Source organism: Aspergillus steynii (assembly GCF_002849105.1).
Source record: "Aspergillus steynii IBT 23096 chromosome Unknown P170scaffold_2, whole genome shotgun sequence".
NCBI lineage: Eukaryota > Fungi > Ascomycota > Eurotiomycetes > Eurotiales > Aspergillaceae > Aspergillus > Aspergillus steynii.
The window spans coordinates 6,198,834-6,221,981 of NW_020194399.1; the positions used below are offsets into that span (position 1 = coordinate 6,198,834).

The 23,148-nt window shown below is 54.6% G+C and overlaps 9 protein-coding genes across 9 annotated transcripts; 5 read left to right on the forward strand and 4 right to left on the reverse strand.

The window, feature by feature from the left end:
* Positions 1–568: 568 nt before the first annotated feature.
* Positions 569–1,968, forward strand: P170DRAFT_400888 (NAD(P)/FAD-dependent oxidoreductase; the record flags this gene model as incomplete). The annotated part of the gene is made up of 2 exons (XM_024846352.1): positions 569–1,671; positions 1,728–1,968. The coding sequence occupies 2 exons, from the start codon at positions 569–571 to the stop codon at positions 1,966–1,968; spliced, it is 1,344 nt and encodes a 447-aa protein (XP_024708857.1).
* On the reverse strand, positions 1,847–4,610 carry P170DRAFT_435157 (uncharacterized protein). The gene is made up of 5 exons (XM_024848874.1): positions 4,494–4,610; positions 4,154–4,378; positions 3,966–4,094; positions 2,694–3,906; positions 1,847–2,643 (listed from the first exon to the last, which is right to left on the reverse strand). The coding sequence occupies exons 1-5, from the start codon at positions 4,568–4,570 to the stop codon at positions 2,155–2,157; spliced, it is 2,133 nt and encodes a 710-aa protein (XP_024708858.1). The 5' UTR covers positions 4,571–4,610; the 3' UTR covers positions 1,847–2,154.
* Positions 4,611–6,367: 1,757 nt separating this feature from the next.
* P170DRAFT_473418 (aromatic ring-hydroxylating oxygenase subunit alpha) lies at positions 6,368–7,747 on the forward strand (the record flags this gene model as incomplete). The annotated part of the gene is made up of 2 exons (XM_024853035.1): positions 6,368–7,203; positions 7,258–7,747. The coding sequence occupies 2 exons, from the start codon at positions 6,368–6,370 to the stop codon at positions 7,745–7,747; spliced, it is 1,326 nt and encodes a 441-aa protein (XP_024708859.1).
* A 593-nt stretch (positions 7,748–8,340) lies between these two features.
* Positions 8,341–11,063, forward strand: P170DRAFT_454567 (putative C6 transcription factor). Its single transcript, XM_024851449.1, has 6 exons — positions 8,341–8,655; positions 8,710–8,821; positions 8,884–8,939; positions 8,996–9,438; positions 9,500–10,398; positions 10,455–11,063. The coding sequence occupies exons 1-6, from the start codon at positions 8,597–8,599 to the stop codon at positions 10,959–10,961; spliced, it is 2,076 nt and encodes a 691-aa protein (XP_024708860.1). The 5' UTR covers positions 8,341–8,596; the 3' UTR covers positions 10,962–11,063.
* A 684-nt stretch (positions 11,064–11,747) lies between these two features.
* Positions 11,748–14,270, forward strand: P170DRAFT_454568 (GcvT family protein; the record flags this gene model as incomplete). The annotated part of the gene is made up of 4 exons (XM_024851450.1): positions 11,748–12,572; positions 12,606–12,676; positions 12,710–12,887; positions 12,918–14,270. 4 exons carry the CDS (start codon positions 11,748–11,750, stop codon positions 14,268–14,270), a joined length of 2,427 nt encoding a protein of 808 aa, XP_024708861.1.
* Positions 14,271–15,245: 975 nt separating this feature from the next.
* Positions 15,246–16,101, forward strand: P170DRAFT_352790 (pectate lyase; the record flags this gene model as incomplete). The annotated part of the gene is made up of 4 exons (XM_024843938.1): positions 15,246–15,525; positions 15,599–15,684; positions 15,722–15,985; positions 16,036–16,101. 4 exons carry the CDS (start codon positions 15,246–15,248, stop codon positions 16,099–16,101), a joined length of 696 nt encoding a protein of 231 aa, XP_024708862.1.
* Positions 16,102–16,302: 201 nt separating this feature from the next.
* P170DRAFT_463211 (EGFR-like transmembrane domain-containing protein) lies at positions 16,303–17,088 on the reverse strand (the record flags this gene model as incomplete). Its single annotated transcript, XM_024852152.1, has 1 exon — positions 16,303–17,088. One exon carries the CDS (start codon positions 17,086–17,088, stop codon positions 16,303–16,305), a length of 786 nt encoding a protein of 261 aa, XP_024708863.1.
* Positions 17,089–17,764: 676 nt separating this feature from the next.
* P170DRAFT_435158 (threonine/serine exporter family protein) lies at positions 17,765–20,234 on the reverse strand. Its single transcript, XM_024848875.1, has one exon. The coding sequence runs from the start codon at positions 19,826–19,828 to the stop codon at positions 17,783–17,785; it is 2,046 nt and encodes a 681-aa protein (XP_024708864.1). The 5' UTR covers positions 19,829–20,234; the 3' UTR covers positions 17,765–17,782.
* Positions 20,235–20,570: 336 nt separating this feature from the next.
* On the reverse strand, positions 20,571–22,317 carry P170DRAFT_463213 (putative MFS multidrug transporter; the record flags this gene model as incomplete). Its single annotated transcript, XM_024852153.1, has 4 exons — positions 20,571–21,520; positions 21,569–21,972; positions 22,026–22,047; positions 22,106–22,317. The coding sequence occupies 4 exons, from the start codon at positions 22,315–22,317 to the stop codon at positions 20,605–20,607; spliced, it is 1,554 nt and encodes a 517-aa protein (XP_024708865.1). The 3' UTR covers positions 20,571–20,604.
* Positions 22,318–23,148: the final 831 nt, after the last annotated feature.

The window sequence follows — 23,148 nt, forward strand, 5'->3', positions numbered from 1 at the left end:
ACAGAACATTCGACCTCTTCGGCTGCACACAATGTCGCTAAAGAAGAACGGGGACAATTAGGGAGAAACTTATTTATTTTTTATTTTATTTTATTTTTTTTTTTTCGTTTTCTGATTGTTGGGTCATGGTTGGTGGCCCAGACTTTGCAGAAAATGAACAAGGCCGACAGAACGAGACTGAGAGCCTCAGGCATCCACACCACGTGGGGCGGCCGACTGAACAGCGAAGAATAATACCTCTAATGAATCACGAGTCCAGACAGACTCGACTCGAGTTCACCTGGGCTACTGCGTATGTTTCCCTGCATGTCCGAGAAACAAAACGGACCGTGAGGCGGACCGGGTGCACGGCCCATTCCGGCCCGGCGGATCCCCACGCGGACGGACCGTTTGCCATGAGGATTTGGGATATACTCCGTCTTTTAAATCATGCCTCTTGTCCACTCGGAATCCCACATTTCTAGTTCAATTGCCCCTTGCATTCAGTGTGCTGATCGCGTGGCTTTGGTTTAATTCATATCATTCTTTTTTTTGTCATTCTGCATCCCCAATATAGACTAGAAACACCATGGACAAGCACCAACAAATCATCATCATCGGCGCCGGTGTCTTCGGCCTCTCGACTGCCCTGCGTTTAATTCAGGAAGGATACACCTCAGTAACCGTCCTCGACCGCGCCGTGCCCCCGGTGCCCGACGGATCCAGCGTTGACATCTCCCGCGTCATTCGGTTCGACTACGGCGATGCCGTCTACGCGCGCATGGGCAAGGAGGCCTTCGATCTCTGGAAGACCCCCGAGTACAGCGAGGCCTTCCACCAGACCCCGTGTATGTGGTTGACGCAGGAATCGAGTGAGGATCAGATCGTGCAACCCGCCGCCCACGAGTACTCCGTCAAGACGAGGCAGATCCTGACCGACATGGGTGAGCCCTGGACGCATGTTCCGACCCCCGAGGCCGCCAAGGAGCGGTTCCCCATGCTGACGGGCAAGTTGGCCGTGCCCGGATTTGACGCCTTCGTCAACGAGGCGGCTGGATGGGCAGATGCTGCGCTGGCCATCGCCCGGTTGGCGGCGCGGTGTGCCTCGGCCGGCGTGGGCTTCATCACGGGAAAGAATGGGCAGGTTGAGGAGTTCGAGAAGGCGGCCGACGGCACGGTGACAGCCGTTCGTACGGCCACTGGTGCTCGAGTAACTGGCGACAGGTTCATCGTGGCTACCGGCGCCTGGACGGCCAGTCTGGTGCCCGCTTGGAACTCCATGGTCGCGGCGGCCCAGATCGTCGGATATATGCGCCTGACGCCCGAGGAGATGATTCAGCTGAAGGACATGCCCATCTACTTCAATTTCTCGACCGGCTTCTTCTGCTTCCCGGCGCACCAGCCCACGGGCTATCTAAAGGTGGCCTGCCACTCGTACGGCTACACCAACTCCTCCGAGCAGGGCATCTCGGCGCCGCCCAAGCTGCCGCCCTCGTCGCGCGCCAACTTCATCCCCGAGGACGGCGTCCAGAGACTGACGGCGGGTATGCGGGATATGATGCCGCAGTTCGCGTCGCGGGGCTTCGAGAAAGTCGGTCTCTGCTGGTACAACGATACCCCCACCGGTGATTTCATCCTGGATTATCACCCCGAGCACAAGAACCTGTTTATTGCCACTGGAGGCAGCGGACAGTAAGTACCCTTTTGGTGCCCGGTTGCACATGAAACGCGTAACTGACAGGTCATAGTGCTTTCAAATTCCTTCCCAACATCGGAAAGTACGCCGTCGGCTGTTTCGAGCGGAAGCTCTCCGCCGATCTGCTGGACAAGTTCAAGTTCCCGTTGGACTTCAGGGGTCGCCAGGATGCGTTCAAGGGAGATGGAAGTCGTGGAGGTCCGGAGAGAAGAGAGCTTCTGTCGCACGAGCAAACCAGCTTTGGTTCGGCGCTCAAGAATGCCACGCCGATCGCCAAACAGAGCAAGCTATAGAGAGCAGGAAAGGGAAAAGAGGCTTACATCAGATACGCAGCGATGAGACTTTATGTACAAAGGGAGGGTTTTCAACGGAGTTTATTAGAGATGCACAGAGAGCCAATTTCATTCAATTTGTTCAATGGATCGTGAATCGTTCCGCATACCGCATGACGTTGGAATTTCCGTCGCATCACGACCTGATCATAGATGCTCGGGCATGTGTCCGCTCGACATCATCCAGTCTGGCAAGTCGGGGATGGCGTTGCCAAACTCGTCGTTATTGCTTCTTGGGAATGACCATCCGGCCGGGTCCTCCGCCATCAAGGCCAGTACGCGTCCGTCGAGAAGTGACATCTCCGGCGCAGAAAGCTCCGCTTGCATGGATTCGCTCTGCTCCCGGTTGGAACGATCGAATATCTCCTGAGATACCCGCGAAGGTGCTTGCTCTAGGCGCACTCCAGTTTGTCGATGTGGCGAGGGAACTAGGTCACTGAGTTGCGCCAGCCTCCCCGATCCAGAGGAAGAGCTAATGTCCAGGATATCCCACATGAGTGATTCGTCTTCCGCCGACATTTTTGGAATGTTGGTCGGAGTCGGCATTCTAGGTAGAGCCCCAGAAAATCCGTCCTGATTATAGTAGAGCGACCCGAAGTTCCGGCGTCGATGCGCCAATTCACTGACTCGGTCCACCTAGCCAGGAATTAGCAGTGGGCATTCGAATGTGCGGACGTCGTACATACCAAGACCCTGATGTTTGCCCAATGCGTAGAAACCTTCGTCATGAAATTGATGAGGACCTGGAATTCCTTGTTCACTAGTCGAGCCACGTCTGGGTTACTACTGGCCGTGTGTTCCAGCTGGATCGTGGCGGCGATGGCAGCGAGGTATGCCAGAAAGGGATCGTAAGGTCGGGAGTCGGCCGTTGACATTTCCTTGATTAATCGTGCAATCCATCGCGAATGGAGAAGAGAGCTTTCAAAAGACTTTTGCAGGAACGTTGAAGAGAGGTTCCCGCTGATATGTCGCAGCTTGATCATGATCACGAACGGATGATGTAGCAGGCATTGGATCGAATGAAGGAGGAATTGCACGCACAGCCAGGTGGGCAGGTAGGCTCCATTCCGGGATTCTTTGCCGGCCCGTAACTCGGACTCGACGTTCAGGTAACGGTGTGCGTTGGGGAACTGGGTCTCGAACTGCATCCACTCGGACTCAAGAACGGCAAAGGCCGATCCGGATTGCCACGGCGAGTGTGCCTTTTCATCGGGGGCTTCGAAGACATACTCGGTGGCCTTGCCCCAGAGTCCGAACAGTCGGATCAGACAAGCCAAAATGCTGTTTTCCACCATCTCGCCTCCGTGTTCGGGTTCGTCGTGCATCGAGCCAGGGCTAGACTCTTCCGGATCAGGCGAAGGGAAAGGGAGGCTGAACTGCTTGTCTGCCAGACATAGTGAATAACTGCGAGACGCATTGTAGGTACGATCAAGCATGAAGAAGGCCCACGTTATACGTCGGCGCTCCTCCAGACTGGAACCATCCAGGGACGACGAAAAAAGATCCCTGTTGAGTCCAGCGGACTGGAGGGTTCGGATACCCAGTGCACACGAGGCATACGCGCGATGGGCTCGACCGTCGGCGAAGTCCACCTGCGCCATCAGACAGGTGCCCTGGAGAAAGGATAGTCCCATCTGGCTGTCCCTGTACTGAGTTGACAAAGTATCCCAGGCCTTTTCGGCCCAGTACTCTGCGGTCGGAACATTGCTGGCAAAGATTCCACGGGGGTGCAGAGAAAGACGAGATGTCAAGGCGACCAATGGGAATGCAATTTCGGCAGGTAATGACGAGGCTCTACTCAGCAACCAGTCTTTGGAGAAGACACAATAGGGTTGGTCATGGAAGTAGAGGAGATACACTTCGACTTGGGACTTGACAAAGTCAACGAGAGAGAAGGTCCTTGATGACGTTACTAACACAACTCCTGAAGGGGATATGTACAACTGGCGCAGGCATACCCTTGCACACCCCGGTCCTCACTCTGACTAGCAAAGGGGCCAGTTAATCCGTCGGTTTCGAGCCGGCCAGAGCCACGGGAAGACTGTAGATCGGTGCCGGGCAGTCCACGGCCTCTTGACAGGCTCTCTCTGGGGCAATCGTTCTGAGTAACTTCAACAAGTAAAACGGAATCCTACATGGAACCTACTGGAGAATGCCCGCCATCTCATCCAGCCTCCTCTCGATGCGCTGCAGCCGCTGCGAACTGGCCCCCTCCGGCTGGCCCTCGTCGCACGGCTCCTCCAACCGACGTGCCGAACCGGTGGCAGGACCGGGCGCCGAAGCCGCCTGCGAGCCGTAGGAGCAGCGTTGTCCCAAGCGCTGACATAACGAACAGGTCGGTTTTTCGCCCGGGCAGCGCGCCTTCTTGCGACTGGGGATGCGCCAGGGGCAGGATGGTCAGCATTCTAAATATTTCCGAATCGGGTAATCCGTGCGTCCATTGCGGGTCCTGCACGGGAGATTGAAGAGGGCCGGAGTGCACCTACCGGCAGGGACCGCAGGCCTGACGGGCACGTCGGACAGAGACCTTGTGGATGGCGTAGTTATCGCCCGGCGAGGGCATTCTATTGGCTGGATAATGCCAGATCCTCTCGAGCCCGACGAGTCCGGGGGGAAAGACACGAGAGACTTCACGGCGTCTGCAGAAGAACCCGTTGGCGGCCTGAGGGACCGCCTTGCCTCTTTGGGACGCGCCTTCCGCTCACGTGATCGGGCCGTTGGTTTGCCTCGTTTGATAAGATCCCGTGATAAGAAAGATTCGGAGAATTTGGTCCAACATGTCCAGTGGAATGAAGGAACGGCCGGGAAGGGACAGATAACGACTCTGCAAGGGGGAGACTCCTGTGATGATCCTTGAAGCCAGTTGTCTGAGGCCAGCCCGTCAGGTTGGTACAGAGTCGTACTCTAGTAATCATTGAAATTATATATTGGTTGGTTACGATGTGATCAACTGTGGGATCTGTACTGTGTCACGGTGAACTTAACCGGTCTATTCTTATCAACACGCATGAATGGATATACTACGCTAGCTCTATTTTGAACAAAACCATGGTCAAGTAGATAAAGAACTCGACAAACTCAACGATGGCCATCTAAATACGAGCCCGAATCAGCAGGACCATGGTTGCAATAGGGCGAAACTCCATGCGTCCGCACATGACGTTGTGCTCGATCAAGAGAGCATTGAACGGCTGGAGCAGTACTTGGACCCTGACGCTATTTATGGAAATCACCGGATATCCAACGGTCGGACTTGCCGTTAGGATACTTAAGCCAACATATCAATATCGAACGGAGTAAAGCGTAGCATGCAGTCGCAGAGCAGCCAAGGGCGGGAACTAAACAAAGGTCTGTCCTCATGCATACGGCCGCAGGAGGAATACCATTACGCCAGATAGTCAGGAGGAGACTGACGGTGGTGATTCAGAGGATATCTGGAGACATCAGTAGACCAAACAGCTCCGACTATATGAATGCCAGGCTGTCAGCAACTAAGAGATTGGCTACACAGTTGAATACACTGTCCTGGTCATGTTGGTGGTGATTTTGACCGCGGTATTGTGGCAGACAAGAGATATTCGAACTGTTGGTTGTAAAGATTAGAAGGGATTGCACGGGTTTGATTTACTGAGCGCCTCTCCAATGGTCGCGAAGAGCGATGTACCAACAGGGAAATCCTTTGGCTTCCGAGTCTACACTGCAAGCTGTGAATGGCATCCAATGCAGGCTCGATTAAAAACCGCAGAAAGCAAGAGAAACAATGAAACAAAAGAAGTAAAGGCTATACGTGACGATCTCCATACTGTTCCTACTATACAGCCGTTCTGTTGTTGAACCCTACGTTATCGGAGAAGGGCCAGAAAAGTTCCGAAGAGCGGAAAAGGCCAAATCTGAAACGAAGCAGGGGAATCAAATCACAAGCAGTCTCGTTGGCGCGGGTCCTGGCCGGTTGAGTAGTGGAAATCTTGCCTTTTTCGGGGCAAAACGGCAGTTGTCGCCACTATCGGCTCGGTGGAGATCATCAGGCCTGATACACACGGTCGTGAAACCGACCATGCCGTGATAAGAATCCAGATCGACCTGGCAGAGGTCATCATTGCGCCAGGCCATCGGCAGCCACACGGTTGGGACCGTGGAGCCGATCCCATGATCGGATCCAACCCTAGTCTTGCTCGTGTCTGGTATGCCGTGAAGCTTCCAAGGGAGCGTCGTTGCTGATAAGCATCGACTATATAGAACCCTCCGTGTCTCGCTCTGATGGAGATTAGAACAACAAGCAAGTCCATCAATCCAATTCTACTCTAATATCATTCTTCTCACCCCGACAAAGACTTGTCTTTTGTCTTTGACCACCGTCACCATGACATCCATGTTCAAGAACTACTTCGGCCTGGGCAAGGTCACCACCACCGAAGTCTCCGCCGATGACGACAGCAATGCCATCCGTGCTCTTCCTGCTTCATGGTACACCTCCCAGGAGATGTATGAGCTCGAGCGACGCGCGATCTTCTCCAAGAAATGGCTCCTCACCACCCACAAGCTGCGCCTCCCCAACACCGGCGACTGGCTGAAGTACACCATTGCTGGCTACGGCTTCATCCTCGTACGCGATCGTGAGGGCAACATTAACGCCTTCCATAACGTTTGCCGCCACCGGGCCTTCCCTGTCGTGACCGAGGAGGGCGGTACTTCGCGCATCTTCTCCTGCAAGTACCACGGCTGGTCGTACGGCCTCAACGGCAAGCTGGCCAAGGCGCCCGGCTACCAAGACCTTGAGGGCTTCGACAAGAGCAAGAACGGCCTTCTGCCCATCCACGTGCACGTCGACACCAACGGTTTCATCTGGGTGAACCTGGACGGCGGTGACAAGCCCGAGATCTCCTGGGAAGACGACTTCCGCGAAATCGACCTGCAGCCGCGCTTGAAGGAGTTCAACTTCGAGGACTACCAGTTCGATCACCACTGGGAGATGGAGGGCCAGTACAACTGGAAGATCCTGGCCGACAACTACAACGAATGCTACCACTGCGCGACGACGCACCCCGACGTTCCCTCCATCGCGGATCTTAGCACATACGCGGTCGACCCCAAAGGCAACAGCATCGTCCACTATGCCAACTCCAAGCCGGAGCAGATCGCCGCCGGACTGAAGATTGCCAGCACCTATTACTTCCCCAACGCCTCCATGACCGTCTCGTAAGTTCCTATGAATGACTGCAATACCGTCGAGCCAATACTAACCCGCACTAGTCCACACTTCTTCTTCATGCAGCGCTTCGTGCCCAGCAGCCCCACCACCTGCGAGATGCGATACGAGGTCTACCGCAACAAGAGCTCCAGCGACGAGGACTTCGACCGCATCAACCAGATCTACAAGCGGGTGATGTCCGAGGACAAGTACCTGTGCGTCGAGACGCAGAAGAACCTCAACACGGGCGTGTTCGTCAACGGGGAACTGCATCCCAAGATGGAGAAGGGACCTCTCTTCTTCCAGGCGGCGGTGCGCGACATCGTGCAGGCCCACCACAAGCGCGAGGAACTTGTGGGGCAGGAGATCTGGCCTGCTCGTCAAACGTTGCCCGGAAAGGCGGAGGTCAGTCGCGAGGACGAGGACTTCGCCGCGAAGGTGACACGCACGAGTCAAGCCAACAACGAGAGCTGCGGCGACTCGATGGCGCGCGAGGCCGATGGCTGCTGCGGTGGCATCTGCCAGACGCCAAACGCGGCTCTGGCCTACTAATTCTGTGCATCTTTACGAGTTACGATTACTATTATTTCTACCTATGCGTTTCATGTTTCCATTTAGCCGATCGTTGTCCTGGGTTTGCGATAAGATTGCCTGTCTTTTTAGTGTCTCCCAGTGTATCTAGATGCATCCCTTGCTATTTCCCAATACACGAAACTTAATCGATATCAACAACCTTCCCATGGATCGTACGAACTCAAACAGCTGGCACCTGATCTGGACTGTAGCCAAATATCCGGATTCCATGGCAACCAGAACCGAGCCCTCTATGGAACCCAATAGGATGGCAGCCGACGTGGAAGAAGATCCGGGAAACACGCACATCCCATGACTCGACGGTCAGAGCTCAGGAAGAAACTCTGGCCAGAGTGTAGGACGAGAGAAGAGTCCGGCCACGACGGTTCTTTGTCGGACAGCAAGCACTAAGTCACTAGCGTCGTGTCGTGCATAATTGGCAGGATTAGGGCCAGGCACTCTGGAACTGTTAACCCGAACAGGCAAAGCCTCTCGTCTCTCAACGGGGGGTTTGCCTGCTGCTCTCCGGTGACTCTCGCACATCCTCCGTCATTCCCTACAGCAGCCCGGACCAGACCCAGAAAACCAGACCCTGGACCGACATATCTTGCCGCCCGTAAGCCGGAAAGAGGCCATTCTTTCCCCCTCCTCGAATAACCCGCTTTCCAGCTCCCCGAACGTCATCTGTTATGGCCGTCCGCCGGTATGGGCCTGTTCCTAGCCACCTAGACACTGCTCCGGCGACGCTGTTAAATTAGACTTCTGCATTCCAAGGGAAGAATCGTCCGCTCTTCGTCGATTTGGGTGCTTTTTTCCTGCGCAAAGATAATGCCGCGCGAAGGCAGTCGCGGGCGATTACGATCCCACGAAGCTTGTCTGAACTGCCGGTAAGCTCCTCGCCACTCGATCCCTCGTCTTATACTGACCCGATGGGACGACAGGAGGAAGAAGGTCCGGTGTCCCGCCGAGAAGCCGTCGTGCTCCAGCTGCGTTCGCCTCAATCAGGCGTGTCTCTACGCGTCCGCCCGCAGGACATCCCGGGGCGACTATTCGGTAGGGCGTTGTCAAGGCCACCTCCCGTCTCAGGGGCAAGTATTGACGATGAATTCGCGCAGGACGACAGGCTAGCATTCCTCGAAGAGAAAGTAAATCTCCTCTTGAGTGGCTCCAGGTAGAGAGCATCCTACCGTCCCTGCGATCCCAATGGGTGGCTGACGCAGTTCCTAGACCCATCCAGTCCGGCATTCCGGAAGAACCGGCCGATGAACCAAGTGATATTTCTCCCCAGTCGTCGACGACCACGCAGGCGGCGCCAGCCGAGTTGAACCATGCCATCCATGACTCGATCTCGCCCGGTTTTAACTTCGAGAATGTCAATCTACACCCCTGCTCGTCCGCCATCGTGAAAGCAGTCGATCTCTACTTTGATTATTGTCATCGCCAGCCCATCTGGTGCTTCGGCCGTGAGGATGTCGAGGATCTGAGTTGCCTGTCCGAGGAACTCGTCTGCAGCATCATCGCGCTAACCTCTCGGTTCTCGCGAGAGCGCGATCAGCTGCAGCGCTATGGCGACTATGCCCGACATCTGGTGATGCTGCGCGTGGCCAGCGGGACGGTGGAGTTGGAGACCATGGAGAGTCTCTGCCTGCTCTCGTACTGTGCTTTTATGGGTATGTCTGCAATGTTCTGTTGCCTCTTCTACATCTTCAAATGCTCACCTTCAATTTGCAGACGGAAACCTCCAGCTCGCTCGATTCCATCTCGGCATGGCGTTCCAGCTCTGTCGCTCCGCCCAACTGGACCTCGAGTCCACGTATAACATGGGTACGCAGTCTGCCGACCGCAAAAAGAGACTGTTCTGGACGTTGCAGACGCTCGAGCAGTCGTACGGGCAGCAGAATGGCATTCTCAGCCACTCGGGGGAAAGTCTGCGACCGTTCTACGTGTCTGCGGTCGGCGACCAGGGAGATTCCAGACTGCCGTCTCTGCCTCGCGACGAGATCGGCTGTGCCGGCTCCGACGACATGGGGATCTGGAACCTGACGGCGCATTTTGGCTGGGTCTGGAGTCGAGTCCGCACGTACGTGTCCGACGTGGCGCAGAACCGACTGAAGGAGCCGTGGCGACACGACTCGATGTACGCGATGATCCAGTCCGATCTGACGGAAATGGAGAACAAGCATTCGCATTGCCATCGATACGAGTCGGTCAAGTTCTACGAGCGCCGCCCCGACGAACTGCGAGTCAATCGCGACTACTGGGTGCCATGGTTGAAGCTACAGTTCACATACCACTCCATTCTCACCGTGCTCAACCACCCCTTCCTCTACATCGCGGCGTCGCAGTACAACGACAACCTCACTATTCCGAACACCTTCTGGCGCCGATCCTCCGAGCTCGTGCTGCTGCATGCCACCTGGGTTGTGCGGCTGATCGACATGGTCACCGACAAGAAGCTGCAGCTCGTGGATCCCTTCTTCGGCCAGGCAGCGCTGATCGCAGCCACCGTTCACCTCTACTATTGTTGTGCTGCTGACCCTAGACTAAAGCAAAAGTCGAAAGTGGATCTGGCCAAGTGCCGACGATTTCTGCAGCGCTTCGTCTGGTTCTCCCCGGCCTGCAGTGCCCTGGTATGTATTGATTGCCACCATCCTAACATCCTCCTTCCAAGGTCTAACATTGCTAGAATCAAATCCTCCGCCGAATCACGCGCATTGCCGGAGCAGAGTCAATCGATTCCAACTGGGCGCCCTCCAAAATCCACCTGAGTATCCCCTTTATGTGGGCAGTGTTGCAGGTGGACGGGTGTATCCCCCGGGGCCTATCCACCGACGGCGTCCTGCATCCCTCTCTGGCGCCCTCTCGCGAGGACATTGACGAAGACTCGACACCCACGCTGGAGGTGATCGTAGCGATGTCGCCCGAAGTGACCGTCAACACGGCGGACGGAGGCCAAGCCGCCCACATGGCCCCGCACATGGTGTACATCTCGTCCGCTCCGACATCGCGCCAGGATATTCCCCTGACCGATCGGCTGGTCGCTCCGGCTGACAGCCTGATGTTCAACACGCCGTGGCTATGGACAGATCCGGGGCAGCTGGTGGACATGGACGGCATGGGATATCAGGAGTCAGAGCCGGCGATGGGTGATATCGAAGGGTTCTCTACGTGGTGGGATTTTGGGAACTTGTAAAGGATGAGGCTCTCGATAGAAAAGAAAGGCGTTTGGAAGAAGGATCCTGGGAGTTCTTTGCATACTCAAGCCAATGTACATGTTTTGTTGCACATGAAAGACAGGTTCTCGATCTCAAATAATGCTTTCATTTCTATGGCTACAGTAACCATCCCTTGCGCCGGCTGAACCATCACTGCGTATTACGAAGAAAAGAGAACAGGAAAAATAAAATAAAAGGAAATAGAGTAAACAGAAATACAAAGAAAAGAGACCAAGGAAAAGGGATTCTTTTTGGCCTTGAATTCCTTTGTCCGAGGATGATGATGATGATCAAGATAAGCATCAATTTATCGCTGAACCGATAGAGAAACTTACGGTGTGGATATTTTTAGTAGGAATTAGCGGCAATTACAAGATCATCCTGACGAGAACAACATCCAGACCCAAGGAGATAAGCCAAAGACACCCCATGGGGTTATGGAATCCATCGTGGCGCCGCGATGCAGCAATCATGCCCCAAAACGGATATGCCATCCCTGGGACTTCCCCACCGGCCCGATCTCTTCTGGGTAAAAGAAGTAAGACAAAATAACCCGAAACTAAATTACAAAAATCAAATAAAATAAAGAACGTCATTTCATGCGGAGAGATCGGTGAGGGGAAACCGACCCGGACCGTGTTCCGTCTTGGTTGCTCTTATCTACCATGGCAAGTCCGGGGCTCTCGTGTCTCGACGTCGCCGTACTTATAGGGTTCTCGTCGCCCTGACTAGACGAACGAATCAACTCATTCTATTCTTTAATCATGCCTCCCCGAGTCGTCATCATCGGTGCCGGAATTGTCGGCACCAACTTAGCCGACGAGCTAGTCTCGCGTGGGTGGAGCGATATCACCGTCGTCGAGCAGGGTCCCCTACACATGCCCGGGGGTTCGACCTCGCATGCCCCGGGGAATGTGTTCCAGACCAATGCTTCGAAGACGATGACCAGGTTGGCCCATTACACAGTGCAGAAGCTGCTGTCTCTCGATTGTTTCAACTCGGTGGGCAGTCTGGAGGTGGCCACTACGCCAGCGCGTTTGGAAGATCTTAAACGCAAACATGGATATGCCTCGTCGTGGGGTATTGAGTCCCGTCTGCTCAGCAAGGAGGAATGCATTGCCAAATATCCTCTGCTCAACCCCGACATTGTGCTTGGTGGTTTTCATGTCACCAGCGACGGCATCGCACTCGCCGCTCGCGCCACCCAGCTGCTGATTGAACGCACGCAGAAGGCCGGCGTGCGCTATCTAGAATCCACGCCTGTCACTGCTATCGAGCAGACGAATCGTCGAGTCACCGGTGTCAGGACCCCCGGCGGTATCATTTCCGCGGATCTCGTCGTCTCCTGTGCCGGGTTCTGGGGGGTTCATGTGGGCGCCATGGCCGGCGTTTCGATCCCTCTGCTGCCCATCGCCCATCAGTATGTCAAGACGACGGCAGTTCCGGCTCTCGCTGGCCGCGACGTGAATGATAAACCCAACGGTCAAAATGCCAGTATGCCCATTCTCCGCCATCAGGATCAGAACCTGTACTATCGTGAACATGGCCAGCAATGTGGCATCGGCTTCTACGGTCACAGGCCCATGCCGGTGGATGCGGCATCCCTGGGCTTGACTTCCAAGGATGTTAGTGAGAAGAATATGCCTTCGCGCTTGGACTTCACCGCGGAAGACTTTGTCCCAGCCTGGAATCGGTCCCTTGAGCTGCTACCAGCCCTTCGAGAGAGTCAGATCGATGACGGATTTAACGGCATCTTCTCCTTCACGCCCGACGGAGGACCGGTAATTGGAGAAGCTCCCGGTCTAGATGGCTTCTATGTTGCTGAAGCCGTGTGGGTGACGCATTCAGCCGGCGTGGCTCGCGCAGTGGCGGAGTTGCTCACGAAGGGCCATTCCGAGATCGACGTGACCGAGTGCCAGCTGTCTCGCTTTGAGAATATCCAGTTGACTCCGGAGTATGTGAACGAGACCTCGCAGCAGAACTTTGTTGAAGTCTACGATATCTTGCACCCGCTGCAGCCGCGGGAATCCCCTAGAAACCTCCGCGTCAGCCCTTTCTACCACCGACAACGCGAGCTGGGCGCCTTCTTCCTCGAAGCCGCAGCATGGGAGCGCCCCTACTGGTATGAGGCCAATGCTGCCCTGGTCAACTACCTTCCACCGGAATTCCAGCCCGTCGAGCGAGACGCCTGGTCGGCCCGATACTATTCACCCATCACTGCTGTCGAAGCCTGGAAGACGCGCAACGCGGTGGCTATGTATGATATGACGGCCTTCCACCGCTTCGAGGTGTCAGGGCCTGGAGCAGTCTCCCTCCTTCAAAGACTAACGACCGGCGACGTCACGAAGAATCCGGGCACCATCACCTACGCCCTCCTGCTGGACGAGCAAGGCGGCATTCGCAGCGACCTCTTCATTTCTCGGCTCGAGGAGAATTCCTTCCAAGTCGGCGCCAACACGGCCATTGATCTCGACAGCTTGGAACGAGAGGCCCGTCGCCAATCCCGGGGCCAATGGGTGCAAGTTCGTGACATCACCGGGGGAACCTGCTGCATCGGCCTTTGGGGCCCTCGCGCCCGCGATGTGATCCGGATGATCAGCCCCGACGACTTCTCAAACAAGGGCTTGCCCTACTACGGCGTCAAAAAGGCCCTCGTTGCCGGCATCCCTGTCACCGCATTCCGCAAGTCGTACGTCGGAGAGCTGGGCTGGGAGATCCAGACGAGCGCCGAGTACGGGCTCCGACTCTGGGACGCCATCTTCCAGGCCGGCAAGCCGCATGGGCTGATCGCTGCAGGTCGTGGCGCTCTCGATGCTCTGCGCCTCGAAAAAGGATACCGAACCTACGGCACGGACATGACGACTGAGCACGATCCCTTCGAAGCAGGTGTTAGCCATGCCGTCGCGGTGAACAAGAAGGAGGACTATACTGGCAAGGCCGCATTGGCCCGCCGTTCCATACAGGCCTCGACTCGTCGACTGCGTTGCCTAACCGTTGACGACGGTCGTTCTGTGGTCCTGGGGAAGGAGCCCGTGTATCGCCATGGCAAGCCCGTAGGGTATGTCACCACCGCCACGTTCGCCTATACAGTTCGCAAACCGGCCGTATATGCCTGGCTCCCTGGCGACGCTTCTGAGGGCGAGAAGATCGAAATTGAGTACTTTGGGCGGCGTATCAAGGCAACTGTTACGCGGGAGCCGTTGTATGATCCCCAGGAAAGCCGAATGCGTGCGGATGGGCTCTCGGTCATTCCGGAGCTGCAGAAGCCATTGAAGCATGTTTTGTGATGACCGGATGACAGTTTTGTTCATTGTCTTTTGCCAGCGATGCCTTTGTGTTGTGATCTCAGTGTGAATTGGTAGATAGCGTTTCCTCAATGTCAGGTTATCAGTGCCTGCAAATGACAGTATTCCTAATGTTCATTTTGTTTGAACCCAGCACTATTCTCCAGTATTCCGTTCCAATGGTGCACTGCATGCCGCAATACTATACACAGTTTACATGTTGCCCAGGTACCGCTGTTCACCTCGAAACATGCCCTGAAATGAAGGACATACCAACGCCCAGCGTATCACTGTGCGGAGCCCAATTAACCATCAATCCAGGTCCACGTATCCTGCTACCAAGACAGCTTTATAGCGATCAACAGGCCCAAACAGTGCCAATGCCGTCGATCACCGCTTCATCCGGGCTTCCGCGTGGCTGTGTTGTCACGGAGCGGCTCGCGATTCTCCCAGTGCGTCTGCCAAGCAGGTTGAGTCTTATTCTGGCGCAGAATTCTGTCAAGGATTGATTATATCTTACCGTATTCTGCACATAATTATGTTGCTGGTCCCCGGGAGAATGGCATTTCTGGGGACGATCAGCGTCAGTTGAGTCTGGTCCAGAATTCTCCGGCGGAGTCGATATCATTTCATGCACAAATCAACCGTGAGGCAGATGGGAGTCGACGACTCTCCAAGTTCCAGTTCTGGATATACTACCCGAGGAATCCAAAGGGCTCAACGAAACATGTCAAAGGTGTTATCTCCTTTTCGTTGTGAAATTTCGCGATTTCCAGGGTATTTAAATGGCGTGGCGATGGCTGTAATTCCCAGCACTATCATGTCATTCCAGCCCCTTTCATAGCCCATCAAAATTCCTTCCAGAATTTCAATCAACCTTTGACCATCCGTTTGCAACAATGCTCTTTCAAAAGCTCAGTCTGCTCGCTCTCTGTTCCTCAGTGCTGGCCGCCTCCCACGGAGTCAGGCACTGGCGTCATGAAGCGAGACGGTTTCCCTCTGCCCGCGTCCAAGGGAAGCGTTACCTTTGACGAGCCTAAGATTATTAATGGAAATATCACTTTCGATGGCGGAATGAAGACCTACGGTCGCGGAGTCGAGTGCACCGAGGGCGAGGGTGGCGATAGCGATGCCGTCTTCATCATTCAGTCGGGTGGCACGCTGAAGAACGCCATCATCGGTAAGGATCAGGTCGAGGGTGTGCATTGTGCCAGCCCCTGCACAGTGGAGAATGTCTGGTGGGAAGCTGTTTGTGAGGGTACGTTGCTTCATTTGCCTTTTTCTACCTTCATACATGCCGAGTAACTTCTGACCATGGACGGCTACTTCAGATGCTTTGTCTCTCAAGGAAGGCAGTGGTCCCTACAATGTCAGAGGTGGTGGAGCTCAGGGTGCTCAGGACAAGCTATGGCAGCAGGTATAAGGGCTCCGGGGCCATCATTGATATCAGGAAGGTCATCCAACACAACTCCGCCGGAGCCGTGAACATCGAGGACTTCACCGTCTATAACTTCGGCAAGCTCTACCACTCGTGCGGAAACTGCGACACTATGTCTAAGAGAGGGGTCACTATCTCCGGCGTGACGGCTATCGAGGGAAGCGTTCTTGCCGGCATCAACAGCAATTATGGCGACACGGCCACTATCAAGGGCGATACTTGTGCATCGACGGTCGACACTATCTGTCAGGAGTACGATGGCAATGACTCGGGTGAAGAGGTAAGTGGGACCCTTGATAACTAGACCACCATGGCTGATGTGAAGGACAGCCCCCCGAGACCGGATCTGGACCTAGTAGTGCTTGTAAATACTCGGAGCCTGTTGCTTCCTGCTAAGTGCACATGGGACTGAAGTAGCGAGATATTAGACTGGCATGTCAAGTGCTCTCCATTCGTTTGAATGAATAAAGTACATTATCGCAACTCCAGCAGAATGATCGTGGTGTATTTATGCCTATAATTCCATTTTCTGTTGGCCAGAGAGATCGAATACCCGCAACTACACACTCCACGTTTCTCAATAGATCTGACAGAACGTCAGCGAAGGTTTGTTTTTAGTGTTCCCGGTGTCTCCAGCTCGACTACACGATGGCTATCACTCATCTCCACTGGAGGCGAGTCTGCTTCCAGCTCCACTGTTGGCTGAGTGCTGTGAATAACGGGGCTTGCTGCTGGAGTTGACGGCTCGATGTACGGCTCGGATGTTTCAGAGGTAGCACTCGATGGATCGGAGTGAGGCTTCATGGTCTCGTTCACTGTCACGGATAATTTCCGGCGTCTGGCCAAGCGATAAACTAATGCAGCAACAATGGCCACGCCTATCAGCCCTCCAATGACCACCCCCGCAATAGCTCCTCCCGACAATCGTTTTGACGGCCCGGGGCCTTTTGCTGAAGAATTCGCCGTACTAGAGGTGGGTGATGTGGTATAAGCTTGTTCATTTGTTGTACTAGCAGCGGCTGTTCTTGTCGTTGTGAACGTTGAGGTCGCCGTAGCTGAAGGATCTCTCGGATACACCGAGAAGGCAGCAAAGTCATCGCTGGCATTTTTAGACAGCATGTGGCAGGCATGTCCTCCACTGTTCTTGCAGTCCACGTCTCGGTATATCTGCCAGCATACTGGCTGCTCCTCCGAGTCCCAGTCGACCAATTCGCCCTTGGCCTGGTGGATTTGTGTGCAGGGTCGATACTCCGTTTCAACCCCAGATTCGAACTGCGTCTCGCCAGATGAATTGGTCCATCCAAAGACCCAGCTTTCCACTGGGGAGAATATCATGAAAAATATGTGAATTAACGACATGTGGGGGGTAAGTATCATAGCCATTGTTTGTCCTATGGGTATAGTTTGGCGTAGATTCATGAATCTCCCTTTTCGAGTTCAACTCTCGAGGGACGTGAGAATGTCCGATAGAAAGCTCTGTTCGCATTAAATTCAAATTCGCCCCTTGGCCCCAATGATCGCTGCTGTGCGTGGCAAAGGATCCTACCTCATCCAATCTCACGGGACACTGAATGAAAACACGAGGCTAAACATCTCCAGAATGTCAGCATAGTGTTAGAGGATCCAAACTTTTGAGACAATTTCGATTTTGTATACATTAATCATCGGGATAATTTGTTTCTCTTACGTCGTGCGCTCTACCTCTGACACCTTTAATCATCTCGGTGCTACCATTTCCAGATTTTGTACCACTGCATTATATTTGGAAGTGGCACAGGATTCTTTAAACCTGGTGGCAACCACCGGCAATACGAGGTTCATATGCAGGGCTGTCTTGGCCACGGGGATTTTGGCCCTCTCAGGGGGTCAGATTCGTGAGATACGAGGCCATGGGCACTCTCATTGGGATACCCTCCGCAAGGCCTGTCGATCATCGCAGTTGTCTAGCTTTGGTTACTCGGTTACCCCTTTTTCTGGTGAATAAGCACAAGATCCATTTCACTTAAGAAGAGCAGTCTACAGCAGACAATCTGATTCTCAGTCCACGAGGCAATAGTCGCCAATATCGTAGATAGCATCATAGATTAAATAGGCCACTCCTCCTTTTTCCGTATGGATAAACCACCAACGCGGAGAGAAAGAGCCCTACAGTAATACCCAACGCCGTCTGCACCATGCTGTACCCCAATCCAGACAGAGAGTCCTGCAACGATCCGCTAGAAGAATCATCGTCGGCGGCTGTGTTGTTCTTCACGGCGGCAGCATAAGCCAACCCCGACATGATGGATCCACTGGTTGCCAATCCTGAAGAGACCAATGTGAACATTCCCGGCACAATCACAGCTGCTGCATGGCCATGCCACACTCGGGAATAGAGATTAGCAAGCAGTCCGATCGTAAAAGCCCCGATCGTGCTCGCCAATCTTCCGTCAAGCGCCTTGTTGGCGAAGTAGTTGGTGACATATCCACTCAGACCGAGGAAGACCATCATGGGGATTTGTTTCCACTTGGCTTGGTTGATGACACCGGCTATGGCGCAGTAGATTGCCACAAACACGAAGCGGTGGATGTAGTCGTTTCCATAAACGAGCAGACTCTCGGCAGGGCACGAGGCCTCCGTCGTCGCGTGGCTGTCCATCAGGCCATAGATGGTGATTCCTACCGTGACTCCGTAGCCCAAGAACAGGCAGTAGATGATAGTGTACACCAGTCGGATAGATCCGGCCACGATTTGATGAGACTGTAATTCCAGGCTGCTGCACAGCACGGAGTATCCCGGAAGAATTAAAGCAATCGAGGCTTGGGCCATGGCAGGAAAGCAAAATACCGGTTGCCCGTCGACGCGAATGCTTCCAAATGCGCGGGCCAGAAAAGAGACCAGGATCGCCACGCTAACCTCGAATACGTTCGAGTACATGGCCGACGCTGGGGCAAGTACATGCTGTAAGATACCCAGCAAACAGCCCAGAAGAAAGATAACGGGCATGTCGATTGGCCGAGCGTCGAAGCCCCAGGGCCCAACGGCCACGCTGGCCAGACCAGACAGAATCACCATGACCCAGGGTTTGTGATACCGATTCTTGCGCTTCATCAGCTCATCCAAGTCCGAGATCGCCTGGTCGACGTCTAATTTGCCATGCATCACATTTTTATAGACGTTGTGGGTCATGGCCAAGCGTCCCAAGTCCAGCCCCGGGACCACGCTGACGACTTTCACCTCAGCCGTATGCGTCAGGGGGTCGTCGAAGGACATGATCATGCAGCCTGGAAGATACATGAACTGGCCCTGCACGGTCAGCACGTTGGCGGTCATCTGCATGTATTCCTCCAGACGATGCGTAGGGGCCCCGTATTTCATCAACGCGCGACAGAGACGCATCATATACTGCTGGCGAGCGAGAATGGCGCCGATTTTCTCGGTCAGCTGGACCTGACGTTTCTTTCCTTTCCCCCTCAACTTTGCTTTCTCTTTCCCCTTTCCCTTCGCCTTCCCGTTCACCCGAGATTCATCTTCGCCCTCGTCGTACCATTTCTGTTTGCGAGGCTTTTTCGTTTTGCCGGTCTGCGAATCTTGAGAAGCGGTGGACTCGACAGAGGCAACGGAGGCAACAGACAGGGTACTTTCGCTGAATTGGCGTCGGTGGCCGGTATAGCTCTGCACCAGATGCGACAGCACTCCGCCATTGACTTCTTCGCCGTTCCCAACGGTCTGTCCCACGGGATGAAGGTTTCTTAGCCCCAGTCCTTGTGCCAGGGTGTGCGCCTCAGAATCCAACGCATTCCGAAGCTTCAACCGAAACGTATCGTCGTGTAGATCCGCCTCCATCAGCTCGGCCAGCTGGATATCGTCGATGGCACCGTACCCCTCGGGGTGAAGACTAGCATTCAACGCGTCCCCACCGTCAGGATCACGGCCCAGTCGTGCTCCAACCCTCGATGCCGCGCGTCGAACTCGCTGTGCAAAGCCATCCTGGGAAGTCAAGTCAGGCGGCGGAGATGGGGTGTTCAAAATCAGGCCATCTGCCTCGTTGGCAACATCTCGTTCCGACCAGGTCCGTCTGTGATACGTGGCGGTACTATCTTCACGGCGGTGACGAGTTTCGAGAGGGATCTCTTCTGCCATGTTGTCGGGACGCGATCTTGCCCATTCCCATGGCCTGGCCAGCTATGAACGAGAGGCTAAATCGCAGTCAAAGCCGTGGGATTCGCAGAGCGATCCTCCGCACAATGTGGTCAGACAAGCTTTTCCTCGGATCCAGCCTCGGTTGTCTCTGTTGGGACCAGCAATTTCTCCATTCAGTGGAGTTTAAGACATGGCCAGGACGCTAATCGACCCACGCGGAACCATCCTGGCTACCTCTTTCGTCATCTGTGCTCCCAGAAACAGGATCCGATAGGACACTTTGCGTGTGAAACATGTATTTCGAGTGCTACCATAACAACTGCATCTCTGCCTGACCCTTGGTGGGAATCGTCCGCCATCACATCGGATCTCTCCCCCTGTCGACCATCGCAGCATCGGATGTCCCTGGCAAGTGGGTCGGTGGCTGGCAATGATTGGCGTAGATTCCAATATCCCAGTGGCCCCGGCCTGCTGGTTGGCCAGACTAAGGCTATTTTTGACTGCGATCACCGTTGCCACTGACAGGTTCGTTTGTTGATGTCGCCGGGCAGCGCCGGTCCAGGTCCGCACTCAGAAGGTCATTCTTATTATTAAATGGAACGTATCAACTTGGCATTAATCTATTCTGGTCTTATTGCACACATCCGATTATCCCATTCCGTAAGTTTCCGACCGGATTCCCCCGTCTCTCTATCCCACTCAAAATATGATTTTTTTGGTTCCCCAATTCACAACCTCATGCCGTCATTATAACCCCAGTCGATGTCGATCATTGCCTAATCGCCATCCTGAATAAACTCGTCCGGGTGGATGCAATTCTCCTTGTAGGTTTGCAGACTGTACCTCGCAAACCGGCTTTTAGCTCGGATTCGCGTCCCATACCGCACGAATAACGGTGGAATAAAACAAAACACCGTCGCCAGGATGGCCAGAATAGACGAGGCGACGTTTGCCCCCAGCGATGAGAACATCTGTGCCGTGAACAGTGGGAAGGTAGCTGAGAGAACCGCCCGAATGCAGGTCACTACAGCCACGGCGCTGGCCGAGAAGCTCAGATAACTGTCCGCCAGATACCCCAGACACACCGTGGGATACTCGTTCAAGGCGTACCCGATCAGCACCAGTGGCACCGTTGGAACGATCCACGGGAGATCTGAGGCATAAGGAGGGATTGTCCACGCGAACCACCACAGCCCAATTGCCATGGCGGGCGCGCCGATGCAGATGCCTGCCAGCTTATGTTCTGGCAAGAGAGGAAGTCCCGCACGCACCCTCATATCGAAGATGTGGTCATCTAGGAGACGCGTCAGAGGGCTGATCAAAATGCCAATCCCAATGGCCACGAATGACAGCGAGGCCTGCTCCGGCGAAAAGCCCAGGGACTCATAAATAGGCTGTAGGGCTTCGGTGAAGAGATAGATAAGCCCGAATGCGCCGCCGGCCATCATACCCACCGCCATGACGATGGGCTCGGCAAAGAGCTGCATCGGTCGCACGAGGACGACCTGCACGAAGGTTTGCATATCGGGAACATGGTCCGGATTCAACGCCGGGGGTGTGTTCATGTCCGTCACCTTCCGCAGCGTGGCCACCTGGCGGCCCAGCAGCAGAGACGGTCGAGACTCACGCATAAAGAGAGTCAGCCCGGTCACCGCGGCGACGATGATGGCATAGACGTAAAACACCCATCGCCTGTGTGAGTCAGTTGGATATCCATGCAGGGGTTGCAGGACGTCTTACCAGCCAAGGGAATTCGTGATATACACGCTCATGATCGGCCCCAAGGACAAGCCCAGCCCTGACGCGGCGGACCAGATGCAGATCCACCATGCCTGTTTCCGACTACTGTACAGATCCTCGATACTCCCTCCCAGGATATTGGCCGGGATGGCTGACAGGAATCCGGTAATGGCGCGTCCAAACACCACCCCAACGAGCGACTCGACCGAAGCAATCAGAACGCACCCCAAGCTGAACAGCACTCCGCTGCCAATGTACAGCTTCTTGCGGCCAAAGGTTTCGGAATAAGGGGCAAACACAAGAGACCCTACCAACTGTCCGAACAACGACACCGATACGAACAGGAATATCGAAAGGGTTTGGCTGATTTGGTATTCCTCGTCTGCTGCTTTGGCTGCGGCCGTCTAGCAAGGCATTAGCTGCATTGGCTCATGGAAACGAGGAAGTAGGTACTCACGCCGGCAGTGCTCACTGCGGTCCTACAACGAACAGAACTTGTCAGCCTCGAATCTTCTTTCACTGAGCATCTTCACATACACGAAAAGATCCATCAGTGTGATGACCATCAAGTCATACACCTTCCGGGCCGTTCCCCAATTGCGAGGATGATGAGGGTTCTTGGACCCCCATCGAATATACTGCCCGTCGGCCGTCAATTCCAGCTCGTACTGCGTCAGGTAGGTCTGAAGCGAGACATCGTGGACAGCTGTGGAGGGCTTTTCCTCGCTCTTCGGGTCGGCGTGGTTCATCTCGACGGCGGATGGTTTCCATCTATTCTTGAATCAAGAACTGAGACATTGGTTGCAGAATTCCTTCCGCTCATTGCCATGCCACGCATTATATGTTACCATGAGATGATGGCATGCCCGTGGACTTTCTGGGGATCATCAACGATTATACGTTCAGGATTCCCCCTTGCGGTCGATCGGCGGAGCCTACGTCCGTGGCTGCCATTCATAGTATCGAACTTGCCAGGCTTCGTCTTCCAGGGCTGAAAGTGAGTGTTGAATCCGGACACTCGCCAGCACCTTGGCCAGGAATGCGTCACAGGGTCGCTTGGTCCCTTGCAGATGAGCAGGCGAGTCGCATTCCGCACCATTGGTGCTATCACTCCACTCATACGCCGAAAGTCTCGGTGTGAAGAATCATCCGCGCCGTCCACATTCCAGTCTACTATCTAACGGTTGGGTCCATGGATCCTACTTCCTTGCTCAAGTGCAGGGGTGGCTAACACGGGGCCCAACACTTCCGGTATGACGACACGCAGCCCTCTCCAGCAAGCCGTGTATCGGTTCTTAGGGAGATCGACACATGGCAGCAAGCTTGTCGCCGTCACAAAGATGCGAAACGGCGATCGATGCTTCCTTGGCTATCTGATGCGTGACTTTACAAGTTTCAGGTTGCCATCCAGTGTCCTGACATGGCCGGCGTCTGTCTTCCTAGGTCTAGAAATTTAGCACATACAATACCGGCGGAGCAAGAGAAGCTTCAGCGGCCCGAACTCAAGACAGGATCCAACAAGCTACCGGGAGGAAGGATCTGAATGCTTAGGCAGGTAACCCGAACTCCACCTTAGCTCC